At 43.9% G+C, this 15,769-nt stretch overlaps 1 protein-coding gene, 1 long non-coding RNA gene and 1 other non-coding gene across 5 annotated transcripts in view; 2 read left to right on the top strand and 1 right to left on the bottom strand.

Moving 5' to 3' along the window:
- Nucleotides 1-1,251: 1,251 nt before the first annotated feature.
- LOC122439715 lies at nt 1,252-5,978 on the bottom strand. The gene is made up of 2 exons (XR_006268970.1): nt 5,840-5,978; nt 1,252-3,276 (listed from the first exon to the last, which is right to left on the bottom strand). It is a non-coding gene; the product is annotated as an uncharacterized LOC122439715 (long non-coding RNA).
- Nucleotides 5,979-6,041: 63 nt separating this feature from the next.
- Nucleotides 6,042-15,769, top strand: part of HMGXB3 (HMG-box containing 3) — a 66,972-nt gene continuing 57,244 nt past the window's right edge. For 2 of the 3 annotated variants that reach the window (XM_043464982.1, XM_043464981.1), the window contains exons 1-4: nt 6,042-6,545; nt 9,805-9,943; nt 10,830-11,004; nt 14,248-14,745. In XM_043464982.1, the coding sequence (XP_043320917.1) occupies nt 9,807-9,943; nt 10,830-11,004; nt 14,248-14,745 (810 nt within the window). In that variant the 5' untranslated portion in view covers nt 6,042-6,545; nt 9,805-9,806. The remainder of the gene's footprint in view (nt 6,546-9,804; nt 9,944-10,829; nt 11,005-14,247; nt 14,746-15,769) is intronic. The other variant, XM_043464980.1, reaches the window with a different exon arrangement.
- TRNAC-ACA lies at nt 15,566-15,637 on the top strand. Its single transcript has one exon. It is a non-coding gene; the product is annotated as a tRNA-Cys (tRNA).

Here is a 15,769-nt window from a genome sequence, read left to right as displayed (position 1 = left end):
GCCAGAAGATACTGTTTTCCTCTCCTATGTGTTAATAATTTTAAATATGTATAGTAACTTTAATTCAAATTATATTAGTTTGTTAAAAGGAAAAAATATCCATAATAAGGTTTTTTAAAAAAACACATCTATTTAAGCATCTGCTGTGTTTGTTCTTTTGTTCAACATGGAAGTGGTATTTTCTATGATTAATCTGCTTTATACATCTGTTTCAATTAAGTAACTACAGGAAGAAAAGTCACTAAATTCCTATGGATTTCTGAAATAGCCATAAAATTAACCTATGGCAGGGAACCACACTACAACAGTAACAGGTATTGTGTACACCTTCTAAAAATGAACCTGATACTTATCTGACTCATGACGAATAGATACTAGGGTTTCAAAGGATATTAAGCATGCCTTTTTATAGGAGAAAAACTTTTAATATAATTTTTAAGTTTATTTTTTATTTTTAATTGGAGGATAATTGCTTTACAGTGTTGTGTTTAATATAAATTTGATGATAAATTTATACAGCTTTAAGTAACTTAACTCTGCTCTCACAGACTCTTTGAAAAACAAATACAAATGAACAAGGGTGATTTATGGGCTTCCCTGGTAGTTCAGTGGTAAAGAATCCACCTGCCAGTGTGGGAGATGCAGATTTGATCCTTGACCTGGAAGGATCCCTTGGAGAAGGAAATGGCAATCCACTCCAGTATTCTTGCCTGGGAAAGCCCACGGTCAGAGGAGCCTGGTGGGCTACAGTCTATGGGGTCGCAAAAAGTTAGACATGACTTAGCGACTGAACAACAGCAATGAAGTAATTGTAGTGAAGGCAAACAGTATGCCCTTGTATTAATGACATGGTCCAGGCTGGGTTATCCACTGGTGTGCAGAGGACCACTGTGGATTATCTGAATAATCCAAACATTCTCACACAGGTCATTTCTCTTATAAATGTTCCTCACGCCTTGCCTGGGTTTGAGAGGTACCGGTATTACCATGCTTTCCAGGTTGTAGCATGTCTCCTCTATCAGGCACTTTATTTCCCCATACTCTGGCACCCTACTGATAATAATCCTGAAGTACTAAAAGATGCTTTGATAGGCTAGATGGCTCTTGGTAATTCTTTTGACATAGATGTACCTCTACTGAATACTTGGTAGGGCATTCAGGAGAATAGCTAAGAAGGTTCTGGAGTTACGAGATCAGCAGGAAGGAGTTACAGCTCTAGAGTAAGAACAGCTGATGCTTTTTTCTTTTTCTGACAGTTAGTGATTGGGAGTATTTAGATGGCTAGTTAAAAAGAGAAATGGTAGAACCCAGCAGGACCAGTGGTTCTCAGGCACGGGCCTTGGACCACATCAGCATTGGCATCGCCTGGGAACTTATTAGAAATGAAAAGCCTTCGGTCTCAAATTCCATTCAAGAAAGTTTCTTGATTATTTCAGAAAACTGGAATGTTGTCATAATATTGCTCAAAATTTAAGTTCAATATCCTATCTAAAGAAATTTATTCTTATAAACTACATCCTCTGAATTAAAAGAGGCAGTTAATTTCTACATTATTTTGTTTGGAGGAAATCTGTAATTTTGGAATCAACAAGAGTTTGCATCACTCATCTCATTAAATATTCTTCTATGCCATTTAGCTGTCCAAAAATGGCATCAGGAACACCAGCACAGGTGGAAAGGAACCATCTAAGTTTCTGTGCACTTGAGATGGCCTCTGTGATGGTGATTTTTGGCTGCTGTGGTAAAGATGCCTCCCCCTTATCTTCACTTCCAGCTTCATCAGTACTTTGGCTGGCTCCCATGTCCTGGATTACCTCTGTGTCCAACAGCTCCTGAGAGATGATGAGGTCATCGTCTGCAGTGACAAAGTCTTAGAAATTTATTTCATTTGGGACACAGGTGGCAAGAGCCACCAAGTGCCACAACTTTTCAGTGGCAATACCTGGTTCACCGGTGACTGTTTCTGTGTCAGAATCTGTCAGTTCCACAGGGACGATGCCTGCCTTCTGCCAGCATTTCACCACTGTGGACCGCTTGACTGACCACCATGCTGTAGCAATCATGTCATCAGCCTGCTTGATGTCCACTTTTTCTTTATCCTCACTGCTGTTGAACTTGAGGAGGATCAGTTGTAGAAGGTGGCCCCTGTGCAGCACTTTCATGGTATGAATTATGCCAAGGTTCAGTGGCCGCAGGACGGCAGTACAGTTTGAGGGCAGAAACCACACCTGACTGCTTTCTAAGCGTGGAAGAAGCATGCTGTGAGCAGAGCACTTGTCGATCAGCAGGAGGATCCAGCATTCCACCTGCTTCATCCTGGCATCCACTTGCATCAACCACTCATTAAACAGATCCTGTGTCATCCATGCCTGCTGGTTGGCTCAGTAGTCACAGGGGAGAGAATGGACATTCTTGAGGCAGCGTGGGTTGGCTGACCTACCAACAATCAACGGTCTCATTTTTTCAGTTCCTAAAGCGCTGCAACAAAAGAGTGCTGTCAACTGCTGCCTCGCTTTCTTGTCCCTTTGACAATGGTCCCCTTTAGCAGCAAGTGTGTGCTGGGGAAACAACTGGAAAAACATTCCTGTCTCATCAGCATTAAAGATATCATCTAGGCTGAAGTCAGCAACTAGTTTTATAATTTCCTCTGCATGCCACATATTAACTGTTCATTAATCTCTCACTCTCCCCTCTACAGACTGCTTCCAAAGAAATTTAGTGGCGATCCTGAAGTCTGTTCAGCCAGCCCACACTTGCTTGAAAACTGTCATAGCCAAGCATATTGGCCAAGTTTAGTGCTTTTTTCCAAATGACAGAACCAGTCACAAGAACGTTTTTGGCATGGATTTCTTGAAACCAGGCAAAAACAGCCTTATCAATGTCGTCATAAAAAGCATTCCTTATCCTTTTCTGCTGAGGTCCCATACATGCCTCCTGCATCTTTTCTTCAAATTTGGCACGATCCTTCAGTATTCTGGCCTAGAGAATTTCATGGACTATATAGTCCACGGGGGTCACAAAAAGTCAGACACAACTGAGTGACTTTCACTTTAACAATGTAGACAGAGTAGAAGGAGTAATGCCAAATTCTTTTGCCACATTGCCTTTCCTCTTGCCTGAGTCTACAGCTTCCACAACTCATTTTCTCCTCCAGGGAGGACTGCGGATGCTTCTTGTTCCCCTTGTTTGCCATATCTGTAGAATGAGGGCCAGGCCACAACTACCAAGGCTGTGTCTGTTCCTCTTCTTGGCTTGTTTTGCTACAAGTGTGGAAAACTGAGAAGACAAAATGGAGTGCCTATCAGGAACCAACGATAATGGATTCCCCCTAAAAGATGGGTTCAGATTTTTTTAAATCGTATTAAAAAATGATAAGGCCAAAGTCAAGAGAAGATGGGATTCATGCTACTGACTTATTGTAGAGATTACTTATACAGATTCATCATATTAATAGAATTTTTGAAATAGAAGAGATCTAGTCAAGTTTCCTCAGATTTTCTGAGCCTTCATAAAAATAATAACTGTGTCTGCTCTGTCTGCTATGAGGCTACACTGAAATAATAGATGGTAAAATCTCTGCAAATAGCAATGCATTATATAAATTCAATTAATTATTATCAGGCTCATTTCATAGATGCAGAAACTGAGGCCCAGGGAAGGGACCTACCCAAGTTCATATAGCTCAGATTTCTTGACTCAGATTAGTGCTATTTCTGCCAATCTATAGTCCTGCTTGAAATCTCACCACAGTGAAATCTTTATAGCTCTGTCACCATGGTTTGGAAGGATTTTTCACTGTGGGAAGATGTTTCTGGTAGCCACACATTCATTTAATAAATAATTACAGGTGCCTAGTGGTGAGGATACAGTGATGAACAACATTGTCAAGGTTCCTGCCCTTATGAAATATACAATGTGATGTAGGGAGATAAACAATAATTGAACAGAAAAATTTGTTAATCCAGAGTGTGATATGTGCTATGAAGGAAATAATTCAGCGGTAGCAGTTTTGGTAACTTCCTGCTTAAACCTTTTATCATGAGAATCCTCTGAGAACAAGAGAAGCTGCTGTACGTTAGGCTGTGAGATGTCTGCCACTACCTCCACACATGTCTATCCATTCATGACATCCTCTCTGTGCTAAGCACTGGACTTGATGTCAGCCATACAAAGATGAATACAGCATAGTGCCTACCACTGAGGACATTACTAGGGAAGCAGGGAAGACAAAACTATAGAGTGTATGGAGTACTTTAATAGAGGCTACAGTGTACTGTGGAAGAACACAGAAGTGGGATGATCAACTGGGTGGGACAGAGATGGGCAGTGTACTTCTAAGAGGAAACAAGATTGATGTTAGGAGTTAAAGTATAAACAAATAGGAATTCATGAGGTAGAAGAAACTATGTGTAAAGGCAATGAAGTACTGTAGAAAATAAAAAGGCATTGTCGGGGGGGAAGTGTCTTTGGAGAAGAAAACAAGGATCTTGGGATAGTAAGAGGCCTTTAGAGTTTTGTTTTTTCGTTTGTTTGTTTTTGGAATGACATGATCAGATTTGCACTTTAGAAAGTCTTTTGGTTGTAAGGTGGAGTACCTAATGGGTAAAGTCCATTTTCCTAAGAGGTGGCCCTAAATCTGAAGATAAATGCAGGCTAGCCTAGTAGGCCATATATAGTTGGGATATGTTAATTTGAGTGCAACAAGAAACTCCTGAAGGATTTTAAGCAAAGAAAAAGATGACTGCTGTGTGAAGAATCGAATGGAAGGGTGTCAGAGAAAAAGGAGGAGACTAGAGGCTGTTGCAGGAGTCCTGATGTGAGATAATGGTGGCTTGTTTTAGAGTAATAATGGAGATGGTAAGAAGTGGTCGGTTTGGGACTATGTTCTTTCAGAGCTTCCTGATGGATTGGATGTGAGGTGCAAGAGGAGTCAAGGATAACTCCCAGATTTCTGGCTTGAGCACTTATCAATGGAGTGAATGGTGATGCCATTTACTGAAATGAGTACCAATTATTGGTTCTTTGTAAACATAACTTGCGCTAAATACTTTACATTCTTAATACAGCTTATATATGATGGGACTGGAATTCAAACCCAAGGAAGCTCAGCACAAAGCTAGCATTCTGCATACTACAGAGTGCGATATAGCTTGTTCTGGGAACAATACCAGTACTGAGAAGGGATGTGGAAGAATGACTCAGAGCTAAATCAAGACCTTGGAAGTCAAGATAAATTTGAATTTTATTCGAAGTAAACAAGAGGACACTGGAAGGTCTTAAGCAGAGAGTGACCTAATCAGATTTACAATACAAGAAGATATGTTTGCGTGTTGTGTGGAGAATAGATTGTAGAGGGAAAAGAGAGGAGATTGGAAGAAACTGCGTCAGTCCAGGCAGGTGACTAGGAGAAGGCTGGTGATAGTGGTAGATGGAGAAAAGTGATGGTGGTATAAGGAGAAAATAAGCAGATTTGCATAGTAGTAAGAGTGCAGGGACTTGTACCAATGTAGGACGACCTGTAACATCGGCAGGAAGGGACAATTCTTATCTGATTGCACATGTCATTCAGTTCCATTTGAATCCGTCACAACCACTACTGTGCGTGGGACGGTGGGAGAGACGGATTGCGGGCAGATCACTGGGTGAGGAGGACGGCTTGATGACACGCTAAGAAGTAACAACCCTATCTTGAACAAGCGGTGACAGAGCAGGAATGGGGTCATGCCTTGTTGGCATCCCGTGTTGGGGGATCGTGCTGAGGCTCCTCTGGCCCGACTTAGCTTTGACAGGAGAGGCGGGGCCTCGATCCCCGCCCTCGGCACAGCCCCGCCCCATTTACCTGAACGCCCTACGGCAACACCCGAGGGGCTGAGGGCTTCCAGCGCGGGCGGCCGCAGCTTCCTCCGTCTCCCGGAACCTCTAGCAGGAAGCAGTCCGTCTTCCTTAGCAGCCCCCTTCTAAGTCTCTAAGCAGTTTCTATGGGCCCGCCCCTCAGTCTGAGACGGGACTACTGCGCTTGCGCGAGGGGTCGCACGTAGTCACGCGCCGCCGGCCTCTTCCGGTGCGCCGCGAGGACCGCCGGGACAGGTCTCCCTGGCGATTCGAGGTGTGCTGCTGGTGCTGCCGCCACTGTTGCGGCTGAGCCGGTGCCGCGGTGACGCCCGTGTCCCTGCTTTCTTCCTCGGGTTTCCCGGGGCTTGACCCCCGGGGCCCTCGGCAGGCGTCATTGAAGAGCCTGCGGGGCGAACGTGTGCTTCCACACCCTCCCTCCACGACCCCATATCGCGACTCCGAGGAAGGGGAGCGAGAGGGGCTGTCGCGACTCCGCGCCGTGTGTCGCCGGGCGGGGCCGCGGGGCCGGGGCTCCTCTAGCCCCCGGGATGCGCGCGCGAGTCCTCGTCTCCACTTCCTTGCTGCCACTGCCACGACTGGAGCCGCCTCTCGCCGACAGCGGGGAGCGCGAGTGCGCCGGCCAGCCCCCTCGTCGAGCCCCCTGGCCGGGCGCCTCCGGGAATGTGAGCCGCGCGGCTTTCACGCTTCTCCAGGTAAGTCCCGCCCTTGAGCGCGGCGCTGCACGAGCTGGGAGCTGCGGCTCTCTGAACGCTGTTGCCTCTTCCTCAATTTGGGAGCAGTGTGCCTTAGTCTCCTCCCGCATTCGTCTAAGGCCCATAGGCCAACCGTGTCCCACAGCTGTGCTGTCAAAGGCCATTTAATGAGGGTCCGAGGGGTATCTGATGGGATAGTGAATGTGTGTCACATATTTCAAGTATTACCTTACTTTTCTTTTACAAGAGGAGAAAACTGAGGCTTCGACAGTGAGAGTAGATTGCTCAAGGTCATAGAACTTTGTGCGCGTGCTGTTAAAGTGCGTGAATTAAATTAGTACCCTGATCTTCTGTCCTCCAGAGCCCTTGGTTTTTACCCTTTATATTATCTTGGCTTTTTTTTTTTTGCATTGCTGTACTGGGGACTAGGATCTGAAAACACTGTTGAACCCAGGCTTAAGCCAGGCTAGTCAAACAAGCCAAGACCCAGGGTAGTCTCTTCCTGCCCCTAACCCTCAATGTGTTTGTATGACTGTTTTTTAACTTGTTTTGCTCTGCGTGCTAAAACCCTTTATGTCATTCTTTACAGAAGCTCTCCTGCAGTGATTGCTTTTCTCTGTAAGACTCAAGGGCTGAGGAGTCAATTGAAGGCAAAAAATAAAAGCACATCCTCACATAGCTTTGGTTTGAACCCTTGGGTCCCTTACTCAGTGAAGGCACTGGTCTGTTTCTGACCCAGTCGAATGTGGGTTATGTTCTTCTCTAGAGTTGTGCTGTAACAGAAGGCTGGGGTTTTTTTGGGGGGGTGGGGGGTTGTTATGTTTTCTAGTGGTAAGTGAAATCATTTAGAGGTGGTACAGAAGTAGAAAGAACTTTAGGAAGTGTGTTCTTAGCCTTCAGTATATCTTTAAAAATTAAAAGTGAAATAATTATCTGCATTTTTTGGGAGAGAGTATTTCCACTTTCACAGCATTCTCAAAGGTGTTCTTGCCTCTCAAGGTTAGGAGCCACAGATTTCAGCGTCTTCAGTCTTAACTTGAGGAACAGCAGAATTTTAGGGTGGGAATAGACTTACCTGAGATCGCTTGGTTAGAATTTAGACTTGGATCCAGGTCTCCTGACTCAACATGCAGTGCTCTTTTTCTCATTATAACTTATCAGATACTTCATTTGTGGAGTGAGTTCTAAATTGAAATGTGAGTGGACCTTGTAATACACATAGCAGTTCTGTGTTTACTTACACAGCTCCTTCTTCCCAGAATCCTAAATTATCTTCTCACAGATTCTGTGGAGCAACTGTATTATTTCTTGTACAATGAAGTTTCTGGGAACCTTTCTGCGTCCAAGGATTGAGTCTGTGGGTAAAACTCCAACTTAGAATGTGGCCACAAATAAACTAACTCTTCTTGAACTAGTCATTGAAATTTTTTGTAATGCCTTCCTTTCCCTAGGAAAGGCTGTTAGTAGATTATCTGTTTCTTAGACCAGTTCTGGAGAGTTAATGTCTGTCTGTCAGATTACTGTTTACACCTGAGTGGTTAAATACCTTAGTCACTAACCTTATGTGGCTATTTAAACTAATTACAGTTAAGTAAAATGAAATCAATTCTTCAGTCACACAATCTGTATTTCAGGTGCTCAGTATCTATAAGTAGCTACCATATTGGAGGAGCACAGATGAAGAACATTTCGATCATTTCAAAATGTTAATAGAACAGTGCTGATTTAGAATGTTGCTAATGGAGATGGGAGCAGTGTAGTGTAATGGAAGAAGGCTCACAGTTGAATTTTTGAGTTAAAAAAAAATCTGCTTTTCGAGTCCCTGGATGTGGTGTCCCTTTGGGCAGGTCATTAAGCATCTCAGTCACAGCCTATTCATCTTTAATAATGAACCCTTTTTGTATAGCACTTTGCTGTTCCTTGAGCCTTATCACTGTAATCTGTGGTAAGGTGGGTGAGACATTGGTTTTTATTATTTAAAAAGAGAATTGAACATAAAGCAGCTTAAGGACCTATCCAAAGTCACACAGGCTGGCAGAGTGTAAAGAAACTTCCTATATATTGGCACTTATTACACATTTGAATGAATGAAAATCAATGAAGCATTTTACTTAAGGCATGAAACATGAAGGAGCGTCCAGAAATGACTCTTGGCCAAGTATTCACCTGTTACCATAGAAAGTGAAAGTGAAGTCGCTCAGTCGTGTCCGACTCTTTGCGACCCCATGCACTGTAGCCCACCAGGCTCCTCCATCCATGGAATTTTCTAGGCAGGAGTACTGGAGTGGGTTGCCATTTCCTTCTCCAGGGGATCTTCCCGACCTGGGGATCGAACCCAGGTCTCCTGCATTGAGGACAGATGCTTTACCATCTGAGCCACCAGGGAATCAGCCCTGTTACCATATGGAATTCTTATAACATGGGGCTAATAGATCTTTTGAGTTGAAGGATTACTGAGTGTCTCATGAGTGAATATAAGTGAAAGGGCTAAGCTAGTGATCCCAGATTTGCCTAGTCAGGGGAATCACCTGGGGCCCTTGTTAAGGATGTTGTTGAGTAACTGAGTCATGTCTGACTCTTTGTGATTTCATGGACTGCAGCACGCCAGGCTTCCCTGTCCTTCACTGTCTCCTGGAGTTTGCTCAGACTTATGTCCATTGAGTCGGTGAGGCCATCCAACCATCTCATCCTCTGTTGCCCCCTTCTCCTCCTGCTCTCAATCTTTCCCAGCATCAGGTCTTTCCCAGCATCTGCTCTTTGCATCAGGTGGCCAAAGTATTGGAGCTTCAGCATGAAGGGCTTCCCCAGTGGCTCAGCAGGTTAAGAATCTGCCTGCATTGCGGGAGACACAGGAGACGAGAGTTTAATTCCTGGGTCAGGAAGATCCCCTGGAGGAGGAAAATGGCAACCCACTCCAATATTGTTGCCCGAAAAAATCTCACAGACAGAGGAGCTGTGGCAGGCTACAGCCCAAAGGGTCAGAAAGAGTCAGACATGCCTGAGCAACTAAGCACATGGCACAAAAATCTTGTTAAGGATACATATTGCCATATCCTTTAGAGACTCAGAAGGCTGAGGTGGAATCCTAAAATCTGTATGTTTAGTAAGTCCCCCAGGTGGTGCTGAAGATCCATCCACTGAGTTTGGGAAGTGACTGAGTCTTAAGGCCTTGGCAGAGATAAGGGATCATTGGGTTGGGAGGCTGCTGTCCCCTTTCAGGTAGATTCTTGACACTTGTTTGTGTTTGACTTTCCTCTAGCCATGGATGCATCATATGATGGTACTGAGGTAACTGTCGTGATGGAGGAAATTGAGGAAGCCTACTGTTACACCTCCCCTGGGCCACCCAAGAAGAAGAAAAAGTACAAAATACATGGAGAAAAGGCCAAGAAACCCAGGTTAGCCAACACATTTTGGTAGCTGGCATTTATAAACAGAATCTGCTTAGAGAGCTCTGGTGAACAAGAAGACTTTAGACTATGTCCAGATTCATTGAGGGTGCCATGTCAGTTCTTGAAGTCTCCTGATGGGTAGTGGGGTTGGGGGGAGAGGGAGTTGGGGAGTAGAAAGTGGCCAGTTGATGTTAGCAGTTGTCATTCCTTTCCAAATTTTGGTCCTGTTTCTAGGCTGTAGCAGGAAATAGGCATACAAATGGTGGGAAGTTTTGTACAAGAGAACCACATCCTGCATTATTAATACCACTGTTGTCTAAATTTTTAATTAGGGCATCAATAAAAATATGGAATTATAAGTAGCACCAATGATACCTATAAAGAATATCCAGATTGTAGCTCTAATCTCCTTCTTAACTGTGAACTCCCCAGACTTGGGCTCCCAGCTCTGGGTCACTTCGATAGGTCTGCTTGCTTCCCTCTCGGCCTCGGCTAGGTGCTGTTTACCAATGAGATCACCAAAGGCTGTGTAGGAGGATGTGAGTGGTAATCAGTCCTCTAACCTTTTCCTGAAAGTGGAATGACAGAACATTTGTATCTGTTTTTGCCCATATTGGGATTTAAAGTCCGTCATCCCTGCAGAAAAAGTGGTGGTGGTGAAGTAAACCGGGCAAGCCTTTGCTTCCAGGTTTCTGGAGGGAGAAACCTCCCGTCATTTACCCTCGGGGGGTAAATTAAATAATAATTTAAATGCTTCTTTGCCTCAGTCTCTGTTTACAGAAATGCTTTTGAAATGAAAAGCTGGGTTTTGTATTTAACTCTTCACTACTCAAATATTGTAGAATTTACTGGTTGAGGGAGGGGAAAACTTATGAAGTCCTTGCTTCCTCAGGTCTGCTTACCTTCTGTACTATTACGACATCTACCTGAAAGTGCAGCAGGAGCTCCCCCACCTCCCTCAGTCTGAGATCAATAAGAAGATTAGTGAGAGTTGGAGGCTTCTCAGTGTGGCTGAGAGGAGTTACTACTTGGAGAAAGCCAAACTAGAGAAAGAAGGTCTGGATCCTGTAAGTAATTTTTTTTCCCCCTTCAGCTAATACTTCCATTGCTCTAGTGGTGAGACTTGGGGAATCCAACCTCTTGTTCTCCTGTTTTCTTCTCTTGTGAAAACTTTTAAGTTGAGTCATTTTTACCTTTCTTGAGTCTGATATTGTCTCTTTCTTTTTTTTTGGCTGTGCTGCATGGCTTGCAGGATCTCAAGCCGACCAGGGCTTGAACCTGAGCCATGGCATTGAAAGCACTGAGTCCCAAACACTGGACTGCCAGGGAACTCCCTCTCTGTTTCCATTTCGATGATGCCCCACACTGTCTTGTACTCTTTGCTTGCGGCAGTACATTATCTCCTATGAGCCTTAGGTTCCTTTTCTGAATTTTGGCAAAACTTGGAGCCTCTCGTCCTTATGAGTAGTTAGTGTTCCTTTCCCTTCATCAAGTAGCTTCTACAGACATTTTCCCTACACCATGGATTTTCATGTTATCAGTTGAGTGTGAATATTATTAGTTTGTGTTGTGTTGACCACTATCACTTATCCCATAATCAGCAATCAGGCTTGTGAGTTTAGAGGTAGACACAGCTGCTTTATATAAGACTATGTTCTAGCACTGGTATTGAATTATTGAACGAACAGTGTAAGGCTAAAGCTGAAGTTCATGGAGGAGACTAAGCCTTTGAATGTTTGCATTTAAGAATAAGCAAGAAAGCTCTTTGGTTTGTGTCTGTCAGCCATTTTGTTATTATTGTTCACAATAATAAAATGTACTGACAACTATTAGTACTGCTTTTTCTTTTAAAAACTAAAATTCCGGCAGGAAAAATAACCTTGTTATTGTAAGCTGAAACTTTTTCACCGTGACTCCTTTTTTTCCAATTGAAACAAGAGTCTCTGACTTTTTTGATCGTGTAGAGCAAAGGTTCTTCAGGAATGCAATGACAGTGTTATAGCAAAACAGGTTATGTTTCCTTTAGTGGAGCCCATCTGCCACTGACCGCCGTTTAGATTAGTTTGTCCTTATTGGCTTGGCATTTGTCTTAGAAGAGCTCTGTGTTACCTACCGTCTGGGAGATGCCACTCTACTCCTCCTCTAGATGATTTGTTTGTAAACTGTGAGTCTAGGAAACAATCCCTGTGGAGGAGAGGTGGAGTCTAGGAAAAGTACATATATTTTCTTTGGTTTCCCCATTGTAAAGTCACAAACTTTTTGCCCATGATACAAGAAAATTTTACCTAATCCTGAAGTGATTCGGTTTTTAATTTTTAAAAATTTTTCAATTTTTTGGCCGTGTGGGATCATAGTTAGCCCGGCCAAGAATCGAACCCATGCCCATTTTATTATAGAAGCACAGAGTCTCATCCAGTGGGCCTCCAGGGAAGTCCCCTGACATGGCTTTTAAAACTGGCTGTTATTATAGGTCCTTATTAGGACTTAAAAAATTTAAGTAGATCATCTATATAATGATTTTTCTTTATCCATATGTAAATTTGTATCTACCATCATCTCCACCACTATCCCCAAGATTATTATGAGTAAACTAGCTCTAATATTAACTAGCTGTAACCTTGAAAGAATCATTTAAGCTTTGAGTCCTGCTTTCTTTATTTGTAAAATGGGGATAATAGTATCTGTTCACAATGTTTAGAATAGATAATGTAAAACACCTGGCTGAGTTCTTGGAACATATTGACTTGGTCAGTAAATATCACTCTTTAGTAGATTAAACGTCTAGTGACCATGTAATAAGAAAAGGTGACATTTAATGAGCATCTGGGATGTACCAATACCGGGTGAGATTTTATATGCTATTTGACCTCTCCCCAATTACCTGGTGTGCAGGTGGGACCCTCCTACCTGCATACTGTGGGAACCTGTTGGAGACCTTGTGGTGGGCTGTGTCCCTTGCAGCTCCTTAGGTCCCTTGCCAGGTTGCGGGGCCCATGGTTGCAGTGTCATTCCTTACAGTGTGTAAGATGAATGTCATTCAGGCTGCCCTGGTTTCTCTGGGCTTGGATTTGCTGATAAAGTCCAGACCAGCCTTTGTATTTGCTACCATTTAGTTTTGTTCTCTTGACCTATTAGTTTCAAAGGGTGACTTGAGAATATCATTTCTTCATTATCTCTCCAGTAAAGGCTCCATAATGGGTTTGGACAGTTTGCTTTCAAGTTTCACCTGAGTGCTTCCTTTGTAGCCTAAGAGTCTCATCCACTTCTTTTGATTTTTTTAAAGATCCTTTTGTAATTGATTTAGTTCTTTTTAAGTGATGCTTCTAAAATTAGTTTTTGGTCCATTTAATTTCTGTTCTCACTTATCTGTTCACTTTTAACTTTTCTATTTTCCTTGTTGGGTAACTTTCAGTTTAAACTGAAAAAATACAACACAAGCACCCTTTTCTTGGTTCCAGGTAGCCATGCAGAGCTGTGGCTTCTAGTGTTCTAGTACCTGGTCTTCTAGCTCCTTAGAAGACCTGGCCTGGAGTCTCAGTCTTACTACTTACTAATTGTGTGTTTTGGGAAAGTTTACCCTCCTTCAGTTCCCTCATTTGAGAAATGGGCATGATATTACCTAACTTAATAGTATTGCTTTTAAGAAGTATTTTCTAAACCTTCCTAGGTCAGTGTTAATGTATATATTCTCCCACCTCCCCCAGTATATTCATGTCCTTATCATATAACCACTTCCCTATACACATTCTATTATGAAGCCTTCTTTGCAAGTCTGGGAGAAGCTCTGATGTCAGAATTCTTCCTTGCTTCCCTGAGATCCAGAGTGGCCTATTGGTTTGTATCTTATGCTTTAAATGTTTCATTGAGCATTATACATCCTGGCATCTAAAGCTGCTTTGAAATCCTAAAGTATCAGAGCTGGAAAAGAACTCATAAATAGCCAGATTCAGTTCCCTTGTTTTACAGATAGGGCAGCAAAGCCTAAAAAGGGGAAAGAATTTGTTCAAGACTCCACCAGACCTGGGATTTCAGCTCACAGTTGCATGATGCCAAGATCAGTGCTCCTTATAGAATCGAATCCACTTTCTGTCTCCTTTGTGACTGAGTGAGTAAGTTACATTGGCTAAAGTGTGATTCAAATGAAGATGACATTGCTGTTGGCAGAGGTTGACCCTATCTAAGTCATAGGTCAAGAGAATGGAATCTTCCTGGTTCTTCTGTGGGGAAAAAAAAGCTTATATGTGTATATCCATGTGGTCTTACTCTGTTTATCTCTGCTTGTCTCCCTGACCTGGCTTCTTCATCGTCAGAACTCTAAGCTCTCTGGATTGACTGCTGTGGTTCCGGACATCCCAGGTTTCCGCAAGATTCTCCCTCGCTCAGATTACATCATCATCCCCAAGAGCAGCCTGCAGGAGGAGCGGAGCTGCCCTCAGCTAGAGCTGTGTGTGGCCCAGAACCAGATATCCCCCAAAGGATCATCTCTTGTGTCCAACACTGCCCTGGAGACAGTGCCCGGCCATGCAGGCATGGCAGAACAATGCCTGGCTGTGGAGGCCTTAGCTGAGGATGTGGGGGCCCTTGCCCAGCCTGGTGCTGTACAGGAGATCGCCGCCTCAGAGATCCTCGGCCAGGATGTGCTCCTAAATGAGGCTTCCCTGGAGGTAGGGGAGAGCCATCAACCTTATCAGACAAGCCTGGTTATTGAAGAAACCTTAGTGAACGGCTCATCAGACCTCACCACTGGAAGCCTGGCTGTGCCCCACCCCCAGGTGGGGGAGAGTATGTCTGTAGTAACAGTCATGAGGGTAAGTGACAGGTGCTGTGATTTTGCTTTACCTGAGAGAGTTAAAAAGGCAGCTAGTCCCATGCAGTTTGATTCTGGAGTTGTGGTAATTAGGAATTGGTGTGGCACTTCTGAGTTGGACTGCAGTCCTCTTGAATCTTTTTGCCCCTAGGCTTGGTCCAAAGTCCTTTTCAGTTTCTTAGGCACTCACATCTCCTCTTGCTCAGTATAGCCAGTGTTTTCTTCACACGAGATAAGGTACATTAGCAGGAGGGATGGGAATGATATTTGGCCTGTCCATGAGTCAAAGCCAGGATCTGTTAGGCTGTTAGCATTGGTTAGGATTTTATGTTCCCTTATGATTGTTTCAGCAAACACAATAGCATCTTGAGAACTGTTCAGGAGGGATTATAAATTGTCTTCTTGGGCACAGAGTAAGTAGAAGAAGGAAGTTCTTTTCACAGCCAGGTTGATTGGACTAATAGCCGAGAAAGAAGGGGGAGGTCTCTTCCCAGTGGTTTTCCAGTCATGCCCAGTTGAGGGGAAAGAGCAGTGATTTCAGTCATCCCACAGTGTGGACCCTGGAAGTGAAGAGTTGGGGAGCTGCCACCAGGCTCTCTCTCATCCTGGTTAGGATGGCATCCTCAGAGAGGTAGTTGTCCTACTCAATCTAAGAGGACCAGCGTGCAGTGGCCCCTGCAGCCTGGATGGATGACAGCAGATAGCCCTCCAAAGGATTCCTTGCCAGGCATAAATTTTATTCTTTGTTGCTGCAGTGCTGTATACAGTAAGGAAGCATGCCATTGGCCTTGTTAAGGTAGATTAATAGGTTGCTAAGGGCTTCCCTGGTAGCTCAGATGGTAAAGCGTCTGCCTACAGTGCAGGAGACCCAGGTTCGATCCCTGGGTGGGGAAGATCCCCTGGAGCAGGAAATGGCAACCCACTCCAGTGTCCTTGCCTGGAAAATCCCATGGATTGAGGAGCCTGGTAGGCTACAGCCTATGGGGTCGCAAAGAGTCAGACACGACTGAGCGACTTCACTTAAG

Source organism: Cervus canadensis, chromosome 4, assembly GCF_019320065.1.
Source record: "Cervus canadensis isolate Bull #8, Minnesota chromosome 4, ASM1932006v1, whole genome shotgun sequence".
NCBI classification, from domain to species: Eukaryota; Metazoa; Chordata; class Mammalia; order Artiodactyla; family Cervidae; genus Cervus; species Cervus canadensis.
This window is presented reverse-complemented; position numbering and strand designations above follow the sequence as displayed.